Genomic DNA, 24,620 nt, shown 5'->3' with positions numbered 1-24,620 from the left:
GTCTGAAAACATCAAAGGCGAGAAGAAGGGCGGCGAAACGGCGGCTCGTCGGCGACGTTCTCCTGAACGCTCACCGAGAACGACGGCATTCAACGTGAATCTCGCGTCCATCGGCGCCCGCCGGACTCAGACGCAGCGGAGCGGACGCTACCGCTGGAACTCACGCTTTGATGGATTCAGCCATTGCAGACGAAATTATTGATTAGCAGCGAGCGAGAGCTTCATAATCGCCGCCCAAACATGTCGCTGAAGTCATGAACGCAAACCGGGTGGCGCCGAGCAGATCTCATTATCCTCCCGCCGGAAAAGTCCAGGGAACTCTGGGAGATAAAGGAAGCGAGCCCCGCCCCCCCGGCAAACGCTCCTGTGTGCATAGATGACCCATTTGACCCTTCGGTTTCCCCACCGACGCTAAATCACCGGCTGTCCAACGGAGAAATCGTCCAAACAGTCGGTCGGTTGTTTCTCCATCCCGTGTCCCAGTCGGGAACGCCGGGAAGCCGTCCGGTTGGCCGGTCAGGCCGCCGAGGGATTATCTGGAGCGTGTGATGTCTGCGTTTACACCTCGCTGTCTCCCTCTCCGTCTGCCCGGCTGTCTTCATCCCTCGTTCATCTTGAGTTGTGGTTGTGTTTCCTGGTTTTCATTTTGTCAGCACAGGGGCTGAGAGACAAAGTGTTGTTGGTTCCAGCCCTTCTTACCTCCACCTGCAACGTTTGTCTGCTGGATGGATCTTGATGACAAAAAAATCTGAAGATGTGTCTTGGTCTAACTTAGCAGGATTTTCCCATTTACTTATAATGGAGACGTTAAAAACACGCAAAAAAACAAATCCTATCTTGTAAAATCTGCATTCAATTCACTCCCAGTCTTGAAGGGGTGGCTCTGAGCCCCAGGGGCAATAAGGGTGAGGATGCTTGTTGGAACCCCCGGAGTTCATGGGTGGCTTCTGAACTCGGGTGGGCTTGACACACATCCCTGCGGCGCTCCCGTGTTGATAGTGACTGCAGCGGATGTTGTTGTTGCAGATACCGGATCAGACAGGGTTGCGCTTTTGTAGTTTCCGGATCATCAGGTGTTAAACGCAGACGCGAAGAGGGTTCTGGTAAAAGTCGGCTAATCCAGGACGGACATTTTCACGTCCGCTTTATCCACGCTCCGGGCCGCCGGCGCTGCTGGAGCCCAGCCCAGGTTTACTATGGGCATGAGGCAGGGTACACCCCGGAAGCGTCGCCGGCGCACCGAGGGTTTCGTTTCATCTGGCTGTTGTCTTGAGTCTCAACAGAGACAGAACAAACCGGGTCAAGTCTCTTTGTAGCTGCTTGTCTGGTGCAGGTGTTGCTTCTCTGCCCCCCCCCCCCCAGCGTGGGACTGATTCTGGGACGGTGTGATTGCCGAGACGAGGCTCATTGAGCGTCTCCTCTCCAGAGCTGATTCAGACTCTAACCGCCTCTTCCTCTTCTTCTCTCCCCCCCCCCCCCCCCCCTTCCCTTCCCCCCCCCTCTTCCCCCTCTCTTATTTGCAGGTGTTTGGAGGACTAGTAGGATGCTGAGTATCTTTCCTCCTCGCAACTGTTCTCCACCTTGCTCTCCATGACCTGAGAGCGCCACCACAGTGGGAGGAAAGAAATACCAGGGAGAGAGAGAGCGAGGAAGAGGAAGAGGAGGGCAGAAGGCCAGGGAAGGAGGGAAGGAACACTATTTTTTTAGTTGTCATTTGTTTCCACCTCATTAAATGGCGGCAACGGAGGCCAACGCGGCGCCGGTGGTGCAGGAAGACGGGAAAACCCCCGAGAGCAAACCGGGGGAGGCGGAGCAACCGGCTAAAAACGCCAATGCTAATTCAGAGACTGTCAACAACGAGGTTGTCGATAAAGATGGCTCCGCCGTCAACAACGAGGTTGTCGATAAAGATGGCTCCGCCCTCAACAGCGAGGTTGTCGATAAAGATGGCTCCGCCCCCAACTGCGAGGTTGTCGAGAACAAAGAGACTGCGAATAATGACACCGCTGCAGCAGGAGGAGCTCAAGAAGGAGAAGCGACGGCAAGTGAGGAGGCAGCACCTCCCCAGAGTTCAGAGAACACGCCCTCCGCTGAACCCAAGACCTCCCTCCTGGACTCCTTCCTCAACAAGAGCGGTCTGGGAAAGGTGATGGGAGGAAGGAAGAAGAAGGAGCACAGCGCCGCCGCTGGAGGAGGAGAGGAGGCCGCGGCTGAAGGAGGCAACAAAGAGGCAGAGAAAGCAGGAGAGGAAGCTGCGGCGGCTGAGGGAGGAGCAGAAGGAGGTGCAGAAGGGGAAGCGGCGATAGAGAAAGCACCAGAAGCTGGTGAGAAGGAGGAGGAGAAGAAAGGAGAGAAGAGCAAACCTGTCGAGTCGAAGTCGACGGTTCGAGATCTGATCAGGAAGCCGGTGGCGAGGATCTTCTCCCACCGCAGCACCGAGAAGAAAGACGGAGCTGCTGCAGAGCCCCAGAAGCAAGTCACGGTTCGGTCCAAGTCCCTGGACCGGCTGGAAGATCCCGAAGCACTGAACACCACTGCAGAGTCCGCCGCAGATGAAGCAGCAGCAGCAGGAGGAGCAGAGGGAGGCGCAGAGGAAGAGCAGAAACCATCCTCCTCCTCCTCCTCAACAACAACAACCAAGCACATGAAGCGCTGGCACTCCTTCAAGAAGCTCATGGCTCAGAAGGCGCACAAAAAGAGTGGAGGAGGAGGTGAGGAGGGCAAAGAGGAGGGGGCAGATGGAGAAGGCGGCGGCAGAGACTCCTCCACGCTGGACTCCAAGGACTCGGGGCAGAAGAGGTGGAAACTGAAACGCTCCTGGACCTTCCAGGGCCTGAAGAGGGACCCGTCTATCGTTGGGATCAGCGGCAAGGCCAAGGGCTCTGAGCCGGAGGAGGCAGGAGCGGCAGAAGGAGCCGAGGGAGGCGCAGAGGCTAAAGCCGAGGGAGGAGCAGAGGAGGCCAAGGCAGAGGGAGGGGAGGAGAAGGAGAAAGCTGAGGGAGGAGAGGAGGAGAAGGCGCCGGCAGCGGGAGGCGGAACGGTGTCGCAACACGCCAGTGAGATCTGGACTTCCTTCAAGAAGCGCGTCATCCCCAAATCCAAGCGTGCCAACACAGAGTGCGCCCCCACTGGAGAGGAGGACGCAACTGCAGCTGGCGCCTCAGGTGAGACGGCGTTCTGGGAAATAAAGCAGGGAGCAGGCGCTCCGGGATCGTCTGTCAGAATAGAGGGAAAACCGATGATTTACGTCACGACCTTTTACACCGGGGTGGACGACGGGGTCAACCGCGGTTCTGTCGTCCCAACAGTCGTGGGGATGAACCCGGTCCGTGACCTCGGTTCTGACCCAAATCATTCTATTGGACTCAGAACTTTACAAGCAGAACCCCAGCAGCCAATGAGAACCAGATCCCAGAGGAGCAGATGCTGCTACCTTGAGGCTAATTTTAGCTAGCACGCTACCGCTGACGGAAACTAAACAATACCTTGAGGCTAATTTTAGCTAGCACGCTATCGCTACGGCTTCGGTCCTGATGGTTCATCTTTAGACGGCTGCTGGGGGGAAGCTGAGTCCGATCGCGTTCTGAAGCCACACCTGAACGCGATGCTGGACGCAAATTCATCAGGTGGTCGAATGAAACGGGATGATGAGATAATAACGAATTAAAGTGGCAGTGTCCTCTGGGATAAATCAGTCTGTAATCAATAACCCCGAATGCCTTCTGCCCTCCAGGTGAGGATGGGGCAGGTGAGGAGGGCAAGACAGCCAAGGCCAAGCGCTCACATTATGGCCGCGCCGTTTCCCTGAAGAACTTCATCATGCGAAAGGGCAAGTCCACCAGTGTGGACCTCGGCGAGGGCACCAAGGAGGAGGAGGAGGAGGAGGAGGAGACGGAGGCCCCGGAGGGAGGAGGAGGTGCAGACACCGAAGCAGCCACAGCTGCCGAGGAGACCAATGACAAAGACGCAGCAGCAGGGGAGAAGACGGAGGCCACGGCGGAGAATGCAGAGGAGGCGGAGAAGGAGAAGGAGGCGGAGAAGGAGGTGGAGAAGGAGAAGGAGAAGGGGAAGGAGTCGCCGGCCGATGCTCCGGTGACCAACGGGGAAAACAGCTGCTCCAACGGAACAATGGAGGACGACGCAACACATAATCACCAGGAGGAGGAGGAGAAGACGACGGGGGACAGCCCCGTGAAGAAGACCAAGGAGGCAGGAGCAAAAGAGGAGGCCAACACCAAGATCATCAACGCCGCGGCAGCTGTGAACAGCGGTGAGTCAGAACCTCGAAACAGCAGAGCAAACGAAGGAGGAGATACTAACAACAAACAACAACAACCACCTGCTCTAACAAGCGTTAGCACTAAGCAAGCTAGCTGCCAGCGACCTGAGCTAGCGCTAGCGGCTAGCAGGTCGGAGGAGGAGGAGGAGGGAGAGGGAAGGGAGCCCCCGCACAATGGAGGCTGTCACTATGATGCAGAGTCAGGTGATGAGGGAGAGAGGGAGGCGGAGGAGGAGGAGGAGATGAGGAAGAGGGATCTCCGAGATGTAGCGGTGGCCATCGTTCAGGACGCGATGTCAGCAGCGACCGACCAATTAGAGAGGGAGCTGTGCGTCAACAACGGTCGAGCCCGGTGTTACGACGCAGACACACGATGAGACGTAGGTAAAAACACAAAGCGCAGGTAAACTCGTGCGTGGAAAAAACACGTAAAGCTGCACGACGTAGCGAAGGCTAGCACAAATAAACGCATGCAAACACACGTGTCAAAGGGACAGTTCAACATTATGAGAACGACTGTTTTCAATCACGTCTTTTTGTGTTTGGTGCAGGCATGGTTCAGGATGTAGTTAGCCTAGCTTAGCATAACGACCACCAGCATGGGGAAGCGCCTATCTAACGCTAATGCATTTTTACCTGGTGGATTTCCCTTCCTTCCGGGTTTTTTAACCATGCTAGGCTAACAACAGCTAAACACAAGTTAGAGCGTATTTCCCAAAATGTTGAACTTTTGCACAAACCCAAATGGTCATGTCGACTCGCCGTTGTGATTGCATGATTAACATAAAGCTCTTTAGAGGAACTGCAGTTTAGTTGTTAAACGTTTCACAGACGAGAGACGGAGGCCGGTAATTTAACCATGATGTCAAGTTCATGGAAAAACCGGGTGACATTTACTCGGGCGGTGAGTTCGGGCTCCCGGGGGCCGCAGCGGCGAGACAAAACGCTTCGTGAACTTGTATCGAAATATAACTATCAGACACGAGACCGGCTGCCTCAGCCTGAGCTCCCGGGAGTCCTTCATTTCAGGATTCATCATTTCAGCTTTTCTTTCTGGTCTGTTATGACCCACGGACACAAACGAGTCGAGCGCTAATGAGAGGAAGCGAGTTTTAAGTTCGTCGCCCCCTGACATTTAAAGTGTTTCTTTATTTGGCCACAGGGGCGGCTTTCCTTTTGAAGCTAAAATTTGTTTCCCCTTCCACACCTGAGAGCTGGGCGCTAAGCATCAGGACGTGACGTCTTCCAGGCCGCTGCTGACTGAGCCGAAGAAATACCAAAAATATATATAAATAATCTCAGGAAGATTTTTATAAGATTGTTGTTGTGGGGTTTAGCAAAAAATGCTAAAAGCTAGTTTGCTAGGTACCAAAATAGATTCTGCAACTCAGAACAGAGGAAGAGGAAGAGGAGGAACAGGAAAATGCGCGTAAGGCCACCGCCATCCTCGGTGCTCCGGCAGCTGGCTGCTAACGCTAACTAGCCGTAGCTCAGATAGTTAGCCGCGGAAGAGAAAAGCTGGTTTAGCAGACATCAATGGAGTTGAGTCCATCAACAGATTAGAGGCCGAAATCAAAGCGTCACCGAGCCTCGTCATCGAGCCAGATTAGCCGCCGCCTCTCGCTCCGCGCGGGGGGGCGGGGCCAGAAAGATGTAGACGTGACAAACCAGAGACAGTCAGGACATCAGGGACAAGGTCTGACAGAGAAACTATGGAAGGCAAGAAGGGACAAAAATGGAAATGAATGCCAGACGACGATGATGATGATGATGATGATGATGTTATTTGCTTTGTGTACGTCTTTAACTCAAGAATAACCAAACTAACTGAAGCGACATCTGTACTAAACCACTAAACACACATTGAACCCTTTTATGTGACTGTTTATTATCCTTTTACCTATTTTTTAATACATTTTTTTTCTGTTATCATTTACCAGACAAACAGGCGGAAAACGTGTGAGGCCACACAAAGAGGATTAGAACTGCCCGGGATTCGCTGAGCAAGGAGCCCCCCCCCCCCCCCCCCAGTCCCCGCCCCCTCGTTCCATAACTCCTCCTACTCCTTCCTCATCCTCCTCTTCCTCCCGAATAATCACGTGTAAACAGATCACCATGGCGAGACAGAGGGAGAGAATGAGAAAGATGCAATCCATGTAGATGAGAAGTGAAAAATAATAATCACTCAGAGAGCAATAAATCACGCCCTCCTCCTCCATCCATCCATCCATCCATCCCTCATCCATCCCTCCGTCCGACACATCCACACAAACAAACGTGTACATCCAGTGTTTTTATTTTTCTCTCTGCTTGTCTGTGAGATTTTATATTGTCTACGAGAGAAAAGAAAAGTGTAAAAAAATCGAGACATTCCACCCTCCCTTTATTCCCCTCCCCGTCGAGCGACTTATCCGACTCCTGATTGGTGGATTTAATGAAAAGAGAAAAAGAAAAAAAAAGACTGTTAGTTTTATAATGATGGCCATTTTGGTTTGTAGTCCCCCTGAATATGCCCCCCCCCCCGTCTGCCCCAGTAGGTATTTGACAGTAGCAGGACCATGCTGCTCCAGTATATAAACTGCCCTGAGGAACGCCACCTCCCAACCGACACCGTAACGTCTTCGGCTTTGTGTGTTAATGTTTTTAGACTGTTATATTGTGTACACGAATAAAAAAAAAAAGAAAACACGTCATCCATTATTCAAGTAATTTTTTCTTTTTCCTCTTTGCTTTGGAGTTTCTTTCTTGTTTTATTTTCTAAGAACACGCTGTAATTAAAAAAAATAACAATAATGACCATGATGATGTTTTGTTGGTCCAAGTTTTCACATGCCCGCTAGCAAATTGTCAAGAAAAAAAAATAGTACAATAAAGACGAAAATCTAACAACTAAACTGCAACTTCTGTTTTCATCTGGTGGGGGCGGGGCACTGGAACGCTCATTAACCTGTGTATCGATAATCCCAACCCTTTACATAATCGGCTCGCAGTCCCAACCTGGGATGAAGTCGTCCCGAAGGAGGTTCTGGATTTAGAAAAGGGTCCGATATGAACTATCATGAAAATGTCTTCTGGTTCTGATCCAGAATGAGGTCAGGAACAAATATTACATTTTAACATTAAAACCCATTTATGGATTCAAAGATCTTAGGAAAGCCTTGCTTTGATTTAAGTAACAGCTGCTATGGATGGATCTGACCTCTGACCTCCGCTACTCCTGACGAGCCTGTCATTGACAGCACCTGCCTTCATTTTCACACACCTGTGCTCGTTAGCCAGGCTGCTCTATAAAAGGAGGAGCTTTCCCTTGTTCAGGGGTGACTGCCAGAGAACCAGCACCTCCGGTCTGTGTCTGTGTCTGTGTCTGTGTCTGTGTCTGTGTCTGTGTCTGTGTCTGTGTCTGTGTCTGTGTCTGTGTCTGTGTCTGTGTCTGTGTCTGTGTGTGTGTGTGTGTGTCTGTGTCTGTGTGTGTGTCTGTGTCTGTGTCTGTGTCTGTGTCTGTGTCTGTGTCTGTGTCTGTGTCTGTGTCTGTGTCTGTGTCTGTGTCTGTGTCTGTGTCTGTGTCTGTGTTCATTTCAGGATTCAGACTGTTCTCAGGTCAAGTGTTTGACTTTGACTCAGTTTGAACGCGGCTCTGAAATTGGAACTTTACACGGAGGATTGAGATCAAGCGGTTTTACTATTTTCTCTGGAGAACCTGTGTGAAATCGTCACGGATCTGTTTCAGTGCAACAAATCCCCCCCCCCACACACACACCTACACACACACACACACTGTGTGCAGGTTCTTCCCTTCATGGCTAGTCCAACAAACACTGCGCCTTTATTCCTTCTTGTTCAACCAAAATGCTCCGGTTAAATCTCTACAGACTCTTTATCCAGAAGTGAAGAAGAAAAACCCAAATCAGGGACACGCAAGTGTGTTCTCGTTTTTTTGTTTTGAGACTTCAGCATTTAAAAATGAGATTGTTTGTTTGTAAATGAGAATCAAGATCAGAATTTTCATGGGACCATGTTTGTGATGAAATTGCTGCCATGCTGTGTTACTGTGTCTTTGATGTATACTATTGTCTTTGATGTAACGTGTCATACTATTGTCTTTGATGGTGGCGGGGGGGGGGGGGGGGTGCACATCAAAGGGTTACCTATTGATGTGTATGGTGATATTCCACTTTGATGTGCTGTTGAAGTCATCTGGAGGAAACCTATATATACAAACACACTAACACTCTCAGGTATCTACCGAAGATCAATGACAACTACAGAGATGCAAGCATCACCACAGAACTCCGAGGACAAGCCTCTGGCCCTCCATGCACAATCCACTTTACAGCTCGGTGAGCTTTTCACAGGATTCCTTGGGACTCTCACCAAGGAAGAGTGGGAGGGTCTTCAGTCAGGGACCGTTGATCCGAATACTGACGCACAGCTTGCGGTTTTGTTCACAGATTTAGTTCAAGTCGTAACTGATGATGTGCGTCAAGCAGTTCTGGAAAAAGCTCCAGAACTGCTTGAAAAGATTCCCAGTTCTCCCCTGAAAGCAAAAACGTCAGGGACGGGCTTTGCTGTTGCACACCAGCAAGTCCAGGAAGCGCTGGAAGACGTGATTCCACCGGTCCTTGCCTTTACAATGGGTGTTCCAGAGGTTGTTGAGGTCATGACACCGTATGAAATATCACGGCTTTTATCCAACGAGGTGATGAAGAGCTTATGCTCTTCGCCACACAGCAGCCCCGTAACTGCGAACACGCCGGAGGCAAGTGCGCCGCGTGTCTTCAAAAATCCCGGGAACAATTGGTTGAGGATACTGCTGCACTTCAAGGTGCTCCTCCAGAGATTTGCACCCAAGGTCCGCAAATTCCTCTGCAGGAAGAAAGCGAAGGACGTGCCGGCAGTGAATGTGGGAGATTTTATTCCTCCAGACGATGTGCGATGTTCCATGAAAAACGCCGCCGATGCCGTCGTCCAAGACATGGAAAGTACCGATTTTAAAAGGGAAAATGTCGTCTGTGAACCCACAGAAAGGAAAAAGGAATTTCTTCCAGAGCCGCCAGAGGCCCCGGCCATCATGGAAGGGGTGCCTTTGGTGCCTGTGGAAGAGGAAGATCTCCCCACTGAAGAGAGGAGTGACGTCCAAACAGCAGCGTCGCCTGAAGACTTGGAGGAGCGGTGTCGCTGGATTATCACAGTGCTCTTCTCAAGGATCTTCCAGGGGACGAACGTTGACATGACGGACATGACGGAAATGACCGAGTTGATCACGAGTCTGTTAGTCGCCAGGGTGCAGGAGTCGAGCATCTCTCTGGAGATGAACATGCAACAGGTCAAAGAGCTCGCCAAAGCTGTCCATAAGAAGCTCTGCAAAGTGATGGACGACCCGCGGACAGTCTGCATGATCCTGATGGGGAAGGAAGTGTCAAGTTACACGGTTGACACAATTTTCAGAATGCCAATGGTCGTCGACATACTGGTGACGTGTCTGGAGAAGACAAAGACACAGAAGAGCAACGCTTTTGTTCGGGTCTTCAGGTCTTTCTGTGGCCTCTTTCGGAGGTCAAAGAAATCCGAAGACCCATCCAAGTCTTTTCGGTGAGACGATCAGGTCCGTTGTACCCCCGGCCCCCCCACGCCTTGCAGGTCATAGGTGTTGCAGCACCTATCACCGCTGCCTGTGGGCGAGTGGCGGGGTGCACCCTGAACATGTCGCCACACAGACAACCATTCACGGCCCGGCATCGTGTACCCCCGCCCCCCCACGCCTTGCAGGTCATAGGTGTTGCAGCACCTATCACCGCTGGCTGCGGGCGAGAGGTGGGGTGCACCATTATTGAATAAAAATTAGAAAATGTCTATCTTTGTCTTGTCTATTATATTGATGGTGTAACTATTTACATGAATCTTCAACAAGAAAAAAAAAAGTCCAACGCTTTCTTCACTTTTGGCAACGTGGGCGCTGGCGCTCTCCTCGCAGTTGTCACACTGTCGGGAACTTCATCCTCGCTGGGCGATTTTGATGGGCTTGATTTTCGACTTCCCTACTTCATGAGGGCAGGAGTTATTGATTAGGGCTGAAGCTTTTATTTCTTCCATGCGTTTTATCAGACCCATGGCGACTTCGGAGGTGAGCCTCGGAATCACGTTGACTTTGAACTGGAATCTTTTCCCTTTCCTCATTGTGGGGGGGGCTATAAAACATTCTTACACCGTTCAGGTTACTCCAGGGCGGGCTAGCTTGTTTGTTGGTTTTCTTAGCTTTTGCTTATGGGGAAGCGCCCTTGTCTACAAAGATAATCAATGGTTTCCTTGTCTATATTGAATGGATAGCTTTAAAGCTAGCTAGCAACAGCAGGATTAATGCTAGATGTGGATAGCTTAAAAGCTAGCTAGCAACAGCAGGATTAATGCTAGTTGAATGCTAGCTTTGGGTTTAGTGTTTTATTCCTTTTGTCACAAACTTTACATTTAAAATAGACACACTCTTTGAAATTTCCCAAACGTGAACAATTTTAATGATTCAAATTGCACTGAAACACCAAATCAGACAAAAACAAAACACACACAAATAGTCAAGAAGGAGAAATAAACGCAGATATTCCTCTAAAGCAGCGAGTCTTTCACTTTTATAGATTCACAACTTCGGACATGACAGTTTTAAAGAATCGTCGTTAGTTAAAGTAAAACTAAGCAGAACAGGGAGAATGAAAATACCCAACGTTTGAAAAACACACATCGGCATGTAAACGGTGAGAAGGCAACTTTTGAAAATATACTGTATCGAAATATAAATACAAACAGGCAATAAAAATAAAAGGCAAAAAGGATCTTTTCGCCGTGGCGATGGACATTTCTCCCCCTGAATGAATCAAGGCTTACAAAGCTCATAAATTCAGGGGTAAAATCACACCGACACCCATCGCTGCCTCCTCACAAACACGATTAAACCTCGTACGCTGATACTACGCTCTACTATTCATCCTCTCTTGCTCCATACTTTCTTCTTCACTCCATCTTGGACATCTCAAACTTAGTCGTCATGATTTCCTGCAGCAGAAAACACATTGAAAGTTTTGGATGGTAACAAACAGACGAGTGGAACACGAGAAAGTTAGCTTAGCTTCTCGATATTAATGCTAATGAGCGTTGGCTCCTGGGCAGCCACAAAAAAAAGCTAACCCTTTATAAATCAATGAGCTCTTATGTCTTAAACAAAGTTCTGACTGTTACTGGAGGCTAAATGTGCAGCATTTGCATTTATCAGGTTAGCATTAGCCTAGAGCAGAATAAAAAAACAAAACTACCGTATTTTCAGGAGCATAAGTCACACTTTTTTCATAGTTTGGCTATTCCTGCGACTTAGATTCCGGAAAATACGGTAGATAAAAACCAGAACTGTAAACGACAGGAACATTTTGAGTTAATCTGAAGTTCAATGAATCTGATTCAAAAGCCCAGCGACAGCTCTGATGCTAACAAGGTGCTAATCTGATGCTAATCTGTTCAAAAACAAGAGCTCCTGCGTCATCATGCGCTACATAACGCGAGCTAACGGCGATGCCGTGGTTGGATGCTTAATTAGTCTGCTAACTAGCAAGACGCTGTTACATAATGGTGATTCCATCCCATAATAAGACCGATTCATCACAACGTCCACGTCCACGTCCGCAGATTGAACCGGAGACGCCGTCCGTCCACCTCCTTCCCTTTTCCTGTCCTCCGCTTCATTCATCCTCCGTTTAGTAAATCTGCGGATTTTAATAACTCTCAGGGGATTACGGGGCAAATAGATTGCTACGTAAGAGTCACTTTGATGATTGGTGGATCCTTTAAAAAGGTTCCGCTTGAAGGTCAGAAGGTCAAATGGAATTAAAAAAGCAAATAACAAAGAGTTAGATTTAACCCAATCGCTATTTGTATCGGAGATAATCAATAGTGACAGGCACGTCTGCGTCACATCGTTCTGGTTGCTATGACAACAGAAGATGAACAGTGAGTTGTAACCATGACAACAGCGGCAGATTGCTTGCAGTCCTTTGCTGTTCACACTGGGAACGACACTCCTCTGTGTGTGTGGGTGTGTGTGTGTGTGTGTGTGTGTGTGTGTGGGTGTGTGTGTGTGTGTGTGTGTGTGTGTGTGGGTGTGTGTGTGTGAACGCAAAAGGAACTCGTCACGGTTTTACGACGGATACGTTTTGCATTAAACGACCGACGTATCGATGACATCACAGCTCGGTGACGACTTCGGAACACGTGACCTCGTACCTCATCCGAGTCCAGCAGCGGGGGCAGGGCGCTGAGGCAGAAAACAGAAACACTTTCAGAATTGATTTGATGTTCATTTACGATCAGTTGTGATAGTCGGCGTAACCACGACGACGACTCACACATCAGCGATGGACGTCGGGATGTTCTCCTCGACCCACTTCAAATCTTCATCCTGGAAGAACCAACAACGACGTTTACCTGTAACTCCCGCCGGAGTTTAGCCTTCAGTCGTGTGCGAGTGTTCCGGGTTCGTTTAGGATCCTGTACGGGTCACGCGCCGAGCCGCGTCTCAGAACCCGGAACGCGACGGGTCTGCGGTTCCTCCCGGATGACGTCACACGTGCTCGCTCACCGTTTTGCTGCCTTTGGCCGACCCGTTGGGCTCGTTCTTCAAGCCTCTCATTTTCACTCCCTCTGGAGACGCAAAGGATCAAAGCGTGAGGACGGACTCGACGGTTAAAGGAAGACGGGGGACGGGGACGGGGACGATGTCTGACCGAACGCGTCGCTCATCATGGGCTCCTTCTCCTCTTCCTCGCTTTCATCGTCTAACAGAGGGCTGAAGGCGTACCTGACAGGCAGAGGAAGAAACTGGCTTTACCGCCTCACAAAAAGAATAAATAAACCGCCACGAGTCGCCTCACACCTCTGGTTATTGGCCGACGGTCGCCATAGGAACATGATGACCAATAGGATGAAGGAGAACAGGAAGCGCCAGAAGGCTTCGTCGATCCAGAGCTCCCTCCAGTCCTGCGGAAGTTATTCCATGAGCAGCTTCCTCTTTCAGGATCAGCTGGTTTTACCGGCGTCTAATTAAAACATCAGAACTTACGGCGTGACACTGAGTCACCCTGAAGGTCCGGGTGCTCCAAGCGATGAAGATGACCGACGCTGAAATACACAAACACACGCACAGATTTTAAATTCCCGAGGAGAAGACGCAAACATAAAAACCCGCGCGGAGTTCTCCGTACCCACGACGGCGAAGATGAGCGTGTTGGTGAAGTGTCTGTAGAGCGAGAGCTTCACGACGTTCCTCCTCAGCCTCAGCAGCTTCATCGTCTGCGCCAGACTCACGAAAATGTGACGTCACAGTCAAGGAACGCAAGAGACCAAACGCATCGTGGGTTCGGATCCCGTTCTGCTGAGACGGCTGGATGCTACGTGCGAAGTGTCACGCCCCTAAAGACGTTTCAATAGCTAAAATAAACCGTAAATCAACGAATCAGTTCACAGCAGGATATTAACCGCGTTATTTACAGATGCTGACCAGACAAAGACGAAAGCAGAAAGTCAGAAAATAAGCAAGAAACTTAAACTAAATAAGACGGGGGGGTGGGGCATGCAGTAGCGGATATCCACCAGCAGAGGGCGGAGTCCAGCACAGCCAGAGGGATAGCGGCCAGGAGGACTACGTCATCTTTAGCCTGGAGACAAAGAAAAGAACCACAGAAGAAAAACAGACAAAAAGAAGAAGGGGAGGAGTCAGAGGGAATCAAAATGGAGTGGCAGAGGATGAGGAGGAAGATGAAGATGAAGAGACAGGCAGTGGCGGCAAAGGATTCCGAAACGTTCGGACTGGTTTTGAGTTTACGCCCAAAAGTTTGATTCACCTCCCGAGGCATTCCAGGTGGGAGGGGCTTACCAATGACCAATATAGTGATAATTCACAACGCAGCCCAAATAAACAACAAAGCCCACAGGCAGAGCTTAAGCCGCATCGCCCTCTAGTGGTGGGCGTCCCAGATAAGCTTTATTTTAGTTTATTAACACGCTCGTGTGTGCGTTCGTTAAAGGATATCCACCACACAATGCAGGAGTCAATGAGGGCCAGCATGATGTCACACAAAACCCGAACGCTGCTGTCGGCGCCTCGGCCCTGAACAGAGAGGACGAGTCACAGCGGGAGCATGAAGTAACCATCACCGAGCTGGAATTCACGGTCAGTACAGTTGTACTTCAAAATGTACTGCGAATACATTTCACTCGAACGTGAATTTAAAATGTAGGACAGGTTTAATCCGCCCGACCGCGCCTCAAACCAAAGCTCCCGACGGGCGCTGGGCGTGAACGCAGCTTTGCGCTAAGCATTAGCGAAGGGCCCTCGGGATCGCATCACTCACGGCGTTGACCCTTAAGATGCCCTCGACGTTGGCGAAGATCAGGTAGAGCAACCCGACACCGACGACTCTGTGGAGTAACGCGCCGAGCCTGGGCCTGGAGGACAGACGCGCACGTTGAGCCGACGCCGGCGGACATTTTGTGGCTCAGCCTGAAGTCGTCACGCCGACTTCGGTGCTTACTTGACGATGCCGTAGCCCAGACTGGCGATGATCACCAGCACCCTGGCCAGAGTCCTCTTCACCGTTGAGAGCACCTCTGCAAAGACCACCGCCCCGTAGACTGCAGGGCGGGGGGGCAGACCGTTTACAGGCCAATCGCTCGCCTCGCCTCCTCCACCGAACCCCGCCTACCTGAGGAGCCCTCGTATCGGATGCTCTGGAACTCTGCGTAATAGATGGCTTTCTCCAGCATGCCCAGGAAGATGACTCCTCCGATCCAGAACTGGATCCTGAGCAGATCCCTCCAGTAGCAGGCGGACAGAAGCAGCCACAGGAACGCCAGCAGCACGTAGACGATGCACATCGCCATGTAGAACTGGGGGGCGGGGCAACGCGATGACAACAATGTGCAGCCGCGGCGCCGGCGGCAGGAGGAACGGCAGCCGGACGCGTTCTCACCATCATCAGAGGCCACTCGGAGGCTGAGATGAAGCCATGAGGTCCCTTCATGCTGATCTCCACTGGAAACACAACGGACGCCATCAGTCGCCAGGGCAACCGCGCTACGCCGGCGCTTAACGTTGAACAGGAAGCGCTCCACGCCGCGACTCACGCTGCAGACTCCAGGGCGCCGGCGACGCTCGGCTCTCGTCTCCGACCTCGACGATGCTCAGGATGAACATGTAGGGTCCGTCCTCCCACGTTTGGGCCACCACATCAAAGTCAGCCGGAGGGGGCGGAGTCTGAGTGACACGGGAGTTCCGCCTTCAGCTGGCTGTGATAAACGCGCACGACCGACCTCGCCGGACCCCGACTGACCTTTTCAGAAGGCTCTCCTGATTTATTTGAAGTTTCCTCCATCTGTCCCGAAACAGGTTGAAAGACGGGAGGAAAGAACAAAGAACATTTAATAACATCAAAGAGTACGGACTGCCGGACGTGCGCACCTTCGGTTTGGGCGACTCCAGCTCCCTCCTCTTCCTCCCGTCATCCGGAGGCTTCCCGCTGGTTGGCTGAGAAACCCGTTTGAGAGAAAGGAAACCACCGATCTTATTTCTACGCGACTCACGGGGGCCGCGCCAAACTGATCCAGGATCCAATCCGGGGCTCCGTTTCAGAAGGAGGACGCGTCTCTCACCTGTTTCACGTCTGCCAGCGGGGCTTTAGTGTCAAAGTGTTCCAGTCTGAACTGTCAGGGGGAACAAAGAGTCCCCGCGTGAGCCCACTCTGCTCCCGATCCCGGTTCGGTGTGCGTGTGCGTGTGCGTGTGCGTGTGCGTGTGCGTCACCACGTCATAGTTGAGGTTAGCCCTGCAGCTGATTGGAGGATACCGGTGTGAAACATAAAATCCGCTTCCTCCTCCATCTGCAGCCGTCTTCTTCATGAAGTACTGGTCGACGTTCTTCGCCTGGAACGAACGAAAGGAGAACAAGCAGCTGCTAAAACATTCGCCGTTTCCACGGCGACGTTTCTCTCACACTTCATTTCATTCCTAAATGACGTCTCTTTTCAAACGTCGATAGAAGAATCAAACGGGCCTGAGAGCCCGAACCAGTCAGCAAACCGGGCCCGAGCAGGAAGGGAAAGGGTCTCACATTCAGGGCGAAGACTTCATCGTAGCAGCGAGAGTTCCTCAGATACCAGGACAACTCGAACTGGACCGGAGACGGGGAGGAGTTACACACCTCTGACACCACTGTCACCACACACACACGCGCACACGCACATGCACACGCGCACACACACACACACACACGTTAGTTAATGGCAGACGTAAACATGTGAAATAAAGTGTTTTCCAGACGAGCCACTCGTGACCTTTCAGGGTTAAACTGGTATTTATCGGAGGAAGCATTTTAAGATAACAGACCGCTCCTTGAAATGCTTTTCGGGGGGGGGGGGGGGGGGGGGGGGGGTTACCTACGTTTCAGGTGGATGAAGCTGTTGTTCAACAGCGTTTGGGTGTAGAAGAAAAGGCGTTGGCTCTTCAGACGCTCCTGGAACACAAACAGACGCTCTGATTGGCTACGACGCTTCGCGTGGAGAACAGAGGCTCATATTTATTCTGATTAAACTTGGTCCGGGAGATAAGAGAGAGGTGCTCTTTCATCTTCCGCTTATCGCTGGACGTGCTGCCTTTTATGACTTCATTTCTCTTGAAGGAATAAACTGAATCGTTTTCGTCCATCGATCCCGTCTGTGTGTCGGGAATGGGCCCGGAAAGCTGGAATCCGCTTCCCGGACATTTCTGCCTCATTTACGAAGGTGATTTCCAACATTTCATGTTTTGGGGCAAAGACCGCGCTGAAGCTTTGGGATGAAAGGCGATCAAAGAACTGATCCGGATGCGACTCCGCACGGATTCAGATGTTATTCTTTTGGCTCAGATTTGTCTAACCTGATGTTTCACACGAATGCAACACCACGAATGTGGGCGGAGCCTGTTGCTTGTTATAGTGAAACATCAATAACTAGAAATGATCAATCATTTTGCTGTGAACATTTTTATTAGCAATATCAGTATTTTATATTTACTGCATTATCATCATGTATGAGATTTAAATGTGATGAACTGCAGAGATTAATCTGATTTTATTCTGAGCGGCGTAATGTTCTGCTTCTGGAGCCTCTGGGCTAGCTAGCTCGTTTATTAGCATGCTAGTACAGCCTGGCTAACTGGATGTCAACACAGTGCTCTTGCTCGCGTGTCCGCTTCTCTCATTAGAGGCTATACTGCCGCCTACTGGACACTTCATTTAACACCGCCAGTACAAGCTGGTAACTCGTTTGACGCTTCTGTGATTGGCTAGTCCGGCTAACGACGTTTAGACGTGTGACGCAGCTCAATAAGCGGAACCTTTACCGCAAAAAAAAAAAACAACACACAATAAAACGCCACTTAGCGTCACCGCTAACCGGTTTAACGGATCTACCAGCCAGCTTTAAAACACGCAGACACCGATACAGCCTCCGGTGGTTCACGGCGCACAGGAAACTCACACTGGTGACGTTGAGGGTCCATTTACCGTGTTCGGACACGGCACCGACCGGTCCAGTCAACACCGTCAGCACCGCCAGGAAACCCGCCAGGGACCGGAGTACCGATCCGGTCCGACCTGGACCCGTAGATCTCGCCATTTGTGCCAGGAAAAGCAGAAACGGCGAAGCGTCCGGAACGACAGAATACTTCCTGGTTTCACGTGACGCCGCCGCGAGCCGCTCGATGCGTTCACTGAACGTCGGAAATATAAAAACATTTTAAAGCCCTGTTTTTTTACATTTATATAAATGGCTCAAATAATTTATGCTATAAAAGAACGGCTGGTAAGGTGAAATAAATAGTTGTTTAATTTATTCTGACTAATTATTAAACGGTTTAGTTATGTCGCTAGTATGCATTTAGACAAAGAGACAAATGCGGCGGTACAGTATGATTCTACCGGTCGGAGCTACACTGGAGGGCCGTGAACGCCTCTTCCATCTCTCCTGCGTTTAACTCACCTGGAGTTCAACTTTAATTCAACTCACCTTAATGTTTTTTAATTTGCTTCTATTTGCTTCTATTTGTTGTAGTGATTTGCACTTCAGGGCCACCGTAAGAATGTCTACATTTATGGACTCCTAAATTTTTTTTAATTTACATCAGATGAAAAATAGAAAGGATTCAGACAGACCTGAGATCAGATCTTCTAAAGTTCCTGATCTGGGTCCTGAAAAAAAGCTGCTTCATCAGAACTATCAGGCTAATGATGATCGGGGCGTCAGGGACAGGTTTTTCCACAGTCCTGGAGTCACGTGATGAGAATCAGCCAATCAGGGCACTGCTGCCTTCATGAACATGACATCGTGGGGACACCTGAATACCCGGTTGAGCCTTCAGACACACCTTTTGCTCAAAAAACGTCACTTTTGTTTAGATCAGAAGGATTTACAAAACGACATGCGAATCATTTAATAGTTTCATATCAGGTAAAAGTTATAATAATAAGAGGAGGTTCTGGGAAGTAGGTCAGAGGGAGGTGTGACGTCATAGGGTGTTTATTAAAATATCCATCCATAACGATTTATCAAACAATAGTTTGAAATCAGTCATCAAATGCAGAGAAATGGATGGTGGATGGACCCTGAACGCACCATACCTGTAGGGCGTTTATTTAAATTTCCTCTCCGACCAGTAAATCGGCGGAGTTTAGGACCTGGAGATCACCCCTCGGTGTGTGTGCGTGTGTGTGCGTGTGTGCGTGTGTGTGTGTGTGTGTGTGTGTGTGGACACAGAACTCCGCTGTTTCTTCTGGACTCTGCCTGTGGGCGTGTCTTCCTGCCTAAATAGCTGCGTCTCTCTCTCTCGCTGTTTGTCGGCGCGGCTCTACCTCTCCCGTCCTCGCTCGTCTCCCGTCGGCAGCAACACAAATCCCGGTAAGTCGCGCAAAAACCTCAAATAAACATTATTCTCAAACGTGATGTCGGTGTAGAGCTGTGTGTGTGTGTGTGCGTGTCCGTGCGTGCGCGCGCGCGTGTTTATTCTGTCCGAAACTCGATTACCTGAAACATTACCTGAGTTAAATCCTGTGGTAAATTTAACTTCAGTTTATCCAGGAGGTAAAAATACTGCTAATAAAGACGTGATGCGGGTTTGGGACTCGACGCGTTCCTGCGTTTGATCCCGGGAGGCGCCACACCTTAGCCGCACACGCAGGCTTTACTTCAAAGCCTTGACGACTTTGTTGTTCGCTCCATGTTTTTAACGTTTATTTTATTATTATTATTTACTTTACAGCACTTTGTTTTAGATCTTGGTTGTTTAAAGTACTTTATAAATAAAGTTGAGTTGTATTCAAAATAATCAAATCAATGAAAATAAATTATTAACTACTATTACTACTAGTCAAATTAGCCAGATTCAGCTATTTCCTGCTTGCTCGCTATATTTTCATCAGTGTGATAATTAAAGCGCTTTATTTTGTTGTCAATCTATTGATTATTGATAGTCGGAGGCCAGACATCCGTCTGAGACGCTGTGATTGGTCAGTGAAGCCATCACTAATCGCAATTATTTCCCTTCAGTGTGTCCGGATGTCGGATCTTAATTCCGAGTATTAAACCTGAGAGCGTTTCTCTCGCTTTTATTCGTGTCAGAAACTAATCCCGGCCTTTGTTCCTCAGGTTTTCCTGTCTCTTTGTCACTTCGGCGGCAAAATGGTTTTCTCTTTCATCTCCTCCCTCATTAAAGTGGTTTGGTGAGCACGGCAGGAGAACCTCTCTGACGTTCCGCCGTTTCCACCGTGCTAAGCTAGGCTAACTGTCTGATTGTGTGTCTTCCTCCAGCGATATCGACCCCAATGACTTCTTACCATCAAATCCAGTAAGTGGTGCGGAACTGGATCTAATTCAGACGAAACCTATTCTGATCTGAGTTAGTCTAGCGTGTGGGTCGGGTTTCGTGGGTTTGAATCCGGGTGCGAGTCGGACCTAACGGCCGCTCTCTCTGCAGCCGGCGCCTCGTCGGCCTCTTCAATTCGCCGAGGCCCACGAGGATGACGAGCAGAGGAGGTTTCGGCAGGCTTTTCAGAAGCTGTCCGGAGAGGTGAGCGGATTTATTCTTTATTCCTGTCAGCATTTCCTGCTTCCTGTCGGGCGGCTGCCATGTTTTTTTTTTTTTTTTACATTTTCTGATGTGCAGGGTCGCTGTGATGTGGAGTCTGATTACTCTTTAATACTCTGATTACTCTCCTGGCTGCCCAGCAGGTTAACGTCTTACAAAGCAGACTGTCTTTCTGCTTGTCACCCGACTCCTCATCGCTCGCCGCACCTGTCTGCATTCCAGACTCCGCCTTCTTTTGTCAGAGCTTTGTGGTCGAGCAGGTTTTTGTTTTCAGTCGCGGAACTTTCGTGCTCCGGTTTCATCTCTCCATCGAGGCTCTCTCTTAGCGCCGACGTGCTTTTTACCTTTTAGCCTAAATGCTAAAATAACACTAAAATAAAGTCACAATTATGCTAAAATAAAGCAGCAATAATGCTAAAATAAAGCGGCACTAATACAAAAATAAAGCAGCGATAAAGTTAAAGTAAAGCATTGATAATTAGCTGAGATCAGAATTGACTTATTGCTATTGGAGCCTTTTTGCCACTAGCCAATCACGGCTAGCTCTGACGTGCAGCGTTTAAGCGTTTAGCTGTTAGCAGCGGAACGTGAATAATTTCAACGATGCCGGCCCTACAGATCAAACGGGCGTTTCCTTTCAGGGCCGGCCGCCTGTCGAAGCACAGAAATGAAAGGAGAGTTAGAAAGTCTGTGAATTCCGGGTTCCCCGTCGGGCCCAGCGGCGGCGTCCGGCGGACGGGCCCAGCGGCGCCGTTCGGTCGGCTGCGGGCTGATGTCTCTTTATAAAGACGCAGCGACGCCTTTTGATTCTCCGTTTGTTCATTTCTTTGTTGCATTCTGGGACTTTGAGGATAAAAACACTCGCTGGATGTGGAATAGCTTCTCGCTCCCTCTCAAACGCGTGGGAGCAGCAGGGCGTGTCCGATGCACGGATTCCTCGCTGAGCGGTGACTCACCGCCGGGGTGTGGGCACCGGTTGGACCGGCGCTGACTCTCGCTGGGTCGGTTTTCTGAGTCAACAGGGATGCAGATGTTTGTAGTAAAGCAGGAGCCCCGCCCACCCGGCTGCAACCAGCTGGGCGGGGCCAGGCGGTTGATAGGGGCGGGGCCTTTTCTGGCTGCTGAAGAAACTTCCTGTTCACCTTTTTAAAGGGACAAAACTTGAAGAAGTTGGTGAGAAGAAAGGAAAGATCTTCCTGCAGATTAAAAATGTGTTACATTAGTGATTACTATTTATATGTTTTAGTTTAGTTCTTCACTAATGAAATAGTGTGTGTGCGTGCGTGCGTGTGTGTGTGTGTGTGTGTGTGTGTGTGTGTGTGTGCGTGTGTGTGCATGTGCGTGCGCATGTGCGTGCGCTAACAGGACCTGGAGGTGAGCCCCAATGAGCTCATGAAAATCCTCAACGACATCCTCTGTAAACGTGAGTCTGCTTTGGACCCTTTCATGCAGAGACGGAACTGTTTGAGGTTTTATTTATTTATTTATTTTTTATTATTCCTGACCCGAACAGATGATTCGTTGAGAACCGACGGCTTCAGCATCGAGTCGTGCCGCAGCATGGTGGCCGTCATGGACGTATCCTTTCAGCGAACCGAACGCCGCGCCTTCTCTCCTCCTCCTCCTCACAGGAAGGAGGTGAAGGTTCTGTGGGGGTTCTGTAAATTAGCTGCTAGCAGCTACTAGCGACTTTCAAATCTCCCATCCTACGAGTTAGCTTCTCTCATGCAAATGTGATTATTATTACTGCCCCCCCCCCCCCCCCACTTGAAACGATCGCCGCTGCTGCTTTGCGGTCTGTTTGACCTTTGACCCTTGACCCCACCCCCTTCAGAGTGACAGCACAGGCAAACTGGGCTTCCACGAGTTCAAGTATCTCTGGGAAAACATCAAGAGATGGCAGGTTGGTCCGCCCTCCGCACGTTTGACAGCGCCGTGGCCGGGTTGAGGGTTCCATCCCCTCTGGCAGCCGGCAGGCGCGGTCTCCATAGCGACGAACGCTGAGTGTTTGTGTTGTTTATTTGTCTCCAGGGCATCTATCTGAGACATGATGCTGATAATTCTGGTGTGATCTGCGCTCGAGAGCTGCCAGGAGCCTTCAAGGATGCAGGTGTGTGTGTGTGTGCGTGTGTGTGCGTGTGTGCGCGTGTGTGTGTGTGTGTCACCATGCATTAGCTACAGCGTCTGTGCAGGTTTCCCCCTCAACGACCAGCTCTACAAGATGATCATCCGTCGCTATAGCGACGAGCACAGCGACATGGACTTTGATAACTTCGTCGGCTGCCTGGTGCGACTGGACGCCATGTGCAGTGAGTGTCTCATTAATCACTTTACGTATTTATTTCTGTATTTTTGCCATTGTGTGTTGATTATACAGATCCTTTTGTGTTTTTCGTGTGCGTCACTAGTTAAAATGGTTTCGTGCAGTTTTTTAACACTAGCCTTTATAATCTTTAAAACACCGAGCCACACCCAAACCCCTCGTATCACACGAATCCCACCACAACCTCGATAATAGATTCTAATTTTACGTTTAGATGAGACCTAAATGTTTTATTTTTTAAATCCCCATCATAAATATTTTAACATTTTAATGACATGAAAGCATCTTTTTGACATCTCTTGGTTCTAATGTGTTTCCTGCAGGAGCCTTTAAGACTCTGGATAAGGACAACAGCGGCTCCATTGAACTGGACATCAAGGAGGTAAACGTAAACCCGTGGGTTCTAATCCTCCGGGTCCCCGTCCCCGTCCCCGTCAACAACATCTCCAGGACCCCTGGAAAAGTTTTGGACATTTTTTTGAGTCGGAAGAAACAAAAATATTTTTTTCAAAACACAATCTTTGATTCTTATTTTTTTTTTCTTTTCTGTAAAAAGCATCTAATTAGTTTGCATTCATTTCCACAAATTGTATAAAAGACATTTTATTGATTGTAAATATCACATTTTAAAAGTTGTTGTTTTCTACGGGGATCTTGTGATGATGTCATCATGTAATTTTATCCAATCATCATTCAGGAAGACCAACAAACCAACCAATGAATGTGAAACACACACATATACTAAATCCTTTTAATTAATATATTATGGGACGAGAAATTAAAAGCACCAATTGATTGTGTAAGGTTTGCTGGTGTTTTTTAACCCCGAGTTCTGCCTGCAGGCATCTGGATGCAACGATGCTGACTGACTTTGTCTCTTTCTCTCTCCCAGTGGCTCCAGCTGACGATGTATTCCTGAAGCGAAGGAGGGAAACGTCTTCTCCTCTTCCCCCCCCCCCCTCTCTCATTCTTCTTGTGTGTGTGTGTGTGTGCCTTATGGATGTGCAATAATGTTGGGAACTCCACCGTCTCCATCGGGTTCAGGACCAAAATGGGAATAAGAGTCTAAAGCTGAAGACGAAGGAAAGGAATCCGGCTGCTGTTGCACTCTCCCGTCGCTGCCAGGCGGTGGCGCTATATCCTCACATTCATACAGATTCCTAGGTTCCTCCTGCTTCAGGGCAAATGTTGAAAGGCTTTTGCTTACTAAGCTAAAAATGTTTACGAAATGTAATCTGAAGCTTTAAGAGAATAAACTGACGTAACAAAGGAAATGATGTTTGTGTTGTCTCCTTTTTTATTATATTACATTTTACAAATAAAAAAAGCTGAAGATGGAAACGAATGAAAAAAACACACCAGTTTATAAATGTTTTTAAGGGGTGTTTAAATTTAGTCTCCCTGTTTATAGCTAATTGAATTATCGCTGACTCGGCACTGTTATTGTTTAATGTTTGAATTCACATCTTTTATAAACCTTTAACTTTAAATAAGACAATTCTAACCCGCTAAATGAACGGACTTCCGTTTTGCGTTGGTTTCCTGTGTTGTGCGCTCGATGCTGGGCGGGGCGGGGGCGGGGGCGGGGGCGGGGCCGGTGTGGGGGAGAGGGGCGGGGCAGAGCGGAGATGCGAGGGAGGAGGAACAACAGGTCTCCATGCGAACAGCTGATGGTTCAAATCTGAGCGAGAACTCCGAGGGACTCCGAGAGACTCCGAAGACGAGCCGATGAAAGGTAGGAGAGATTGTTGCTTAAATAAACCCAGGAACAAGCTCCGCCCACTCACCTTTCATTTGATCGGATTAGATAAATAGCTCCAGCTGAGACGTCGGAATTAAAAACAACTCATTCATTTAAAACAGTTTATGTTG

General features: G+C 49.5%; 3 protein-coding genes across 3 annotated transcripts; 2 read left to right on the top strand and 1 right to left on the bottom strand.

The window, feature by feature from the left end:
* The first annotated feature begins 1,732 nt into the window (after positions 1-1,732).
* On the top strand, positions 1,733-2,886 carry si:ch211-137a8.4 (myristoylated alanine-rich C-kinase substrate). The gene is made up of 2 exons (XM_068745690.1): positions 1,733-2,711; positions 2,831-2,886. Exons 1-2 carry the CDS (start codon positions 1,733-1,735, stop codon positions 2,884-2,886), a joined length of 1,035 nt encoding a protein of 344 aa, XP_068601791.1.
* Positions 2,887-10,758: 7,872 nt separating this feature from the next.
* zgc:162698 (Transmembrane protein 87A-like) lies at positions 10,759-18,007 on the bottom strand. Its single transcript, XM_068745145.1, has 21 exons — positions 17,824-18,007; positions 16,748-16,820; positions 16,419-16,519; positions 16,112-16,231; positions 15,962-16,012; positions 15,771-15,836; positions 15,643-15,684; positions 15,437-15,566; positions 15,283-15,344; positions 15,016-15,199; positions 14,845-14,944; positions 14,665-14,758; positions 14,343-14,420; positions 13,516-13,624; positions 13,374-13,432; positions 13,188-13,291; positions 13,039-13,112; positions 12,894-12,955; positions 12,661-12,713; positions 12,539-12,569; positions 10,759-11,320 (listed from the first exon to the last, which is right to left on the bottom strand). Exons 1-21 carry the CDS (start codon positions 17,959-17,961, stop codon positions 11,279-11,281), a joined length of 1,773 nt encoding a protein of 590 aa, XP_068601246.1. The 5' UTR covers positions 17,962-18,007; the 3' UTR covers positions 10,759-11,278.
* A 1,155-nt stretch (positions 18,008-19,162) lies between these two features.
* capns1b (calpain, small subunit 1 b) lies at positions 19,163-24,015 on the top strand. Its single transcript, XM_068745265.1, has 11 exons — positions 19,163-19,239; positions 19,987-20,060; positions 20,149-20,185; positions 20,315-20,407; positions 21,791-21,848; positions 21,939-22,003; positions 22,260-22,328; positions 22,457-22,535; positions 22,618-22,734; positions 23,072-23,130; positions 23,641-24,015. Exons 2-11 carry the CDS (start codon positions 20,020-20,022, stop codon positions 23,665-23,667), a joined length of 645 nt encoding a protein of 214 aa, XP_068601366.1. The 5' UTR covers positions 19,163-19,239; positions 19,987-20,019; the 3' UTR covers positions 23,668-24,015.
* Positions 24,016-24,620: the final 605 nt, after the last annotated feature.

Source organism: Brachionichthys hirsutus, chromosome 11 (assembly GCF_040956055.1).
Source record: "Brachionichthys hirsutus isolate HB-005 chromosome 11, CSIRO-AGI_Bhir_v1, whole genome shotgun sequence".
Classification (NCBI taxonomy): domain Eukaryota; kingdom Metazoa; phylum Chordata; class Actinopteri; order Lophiiformes; family Brachionichthyidae; genus Brachionichthys; species Brachionichthys hirsutus.
This window is presented reverse-complemented; position numbering and strand designations above follow the sequence as displayed.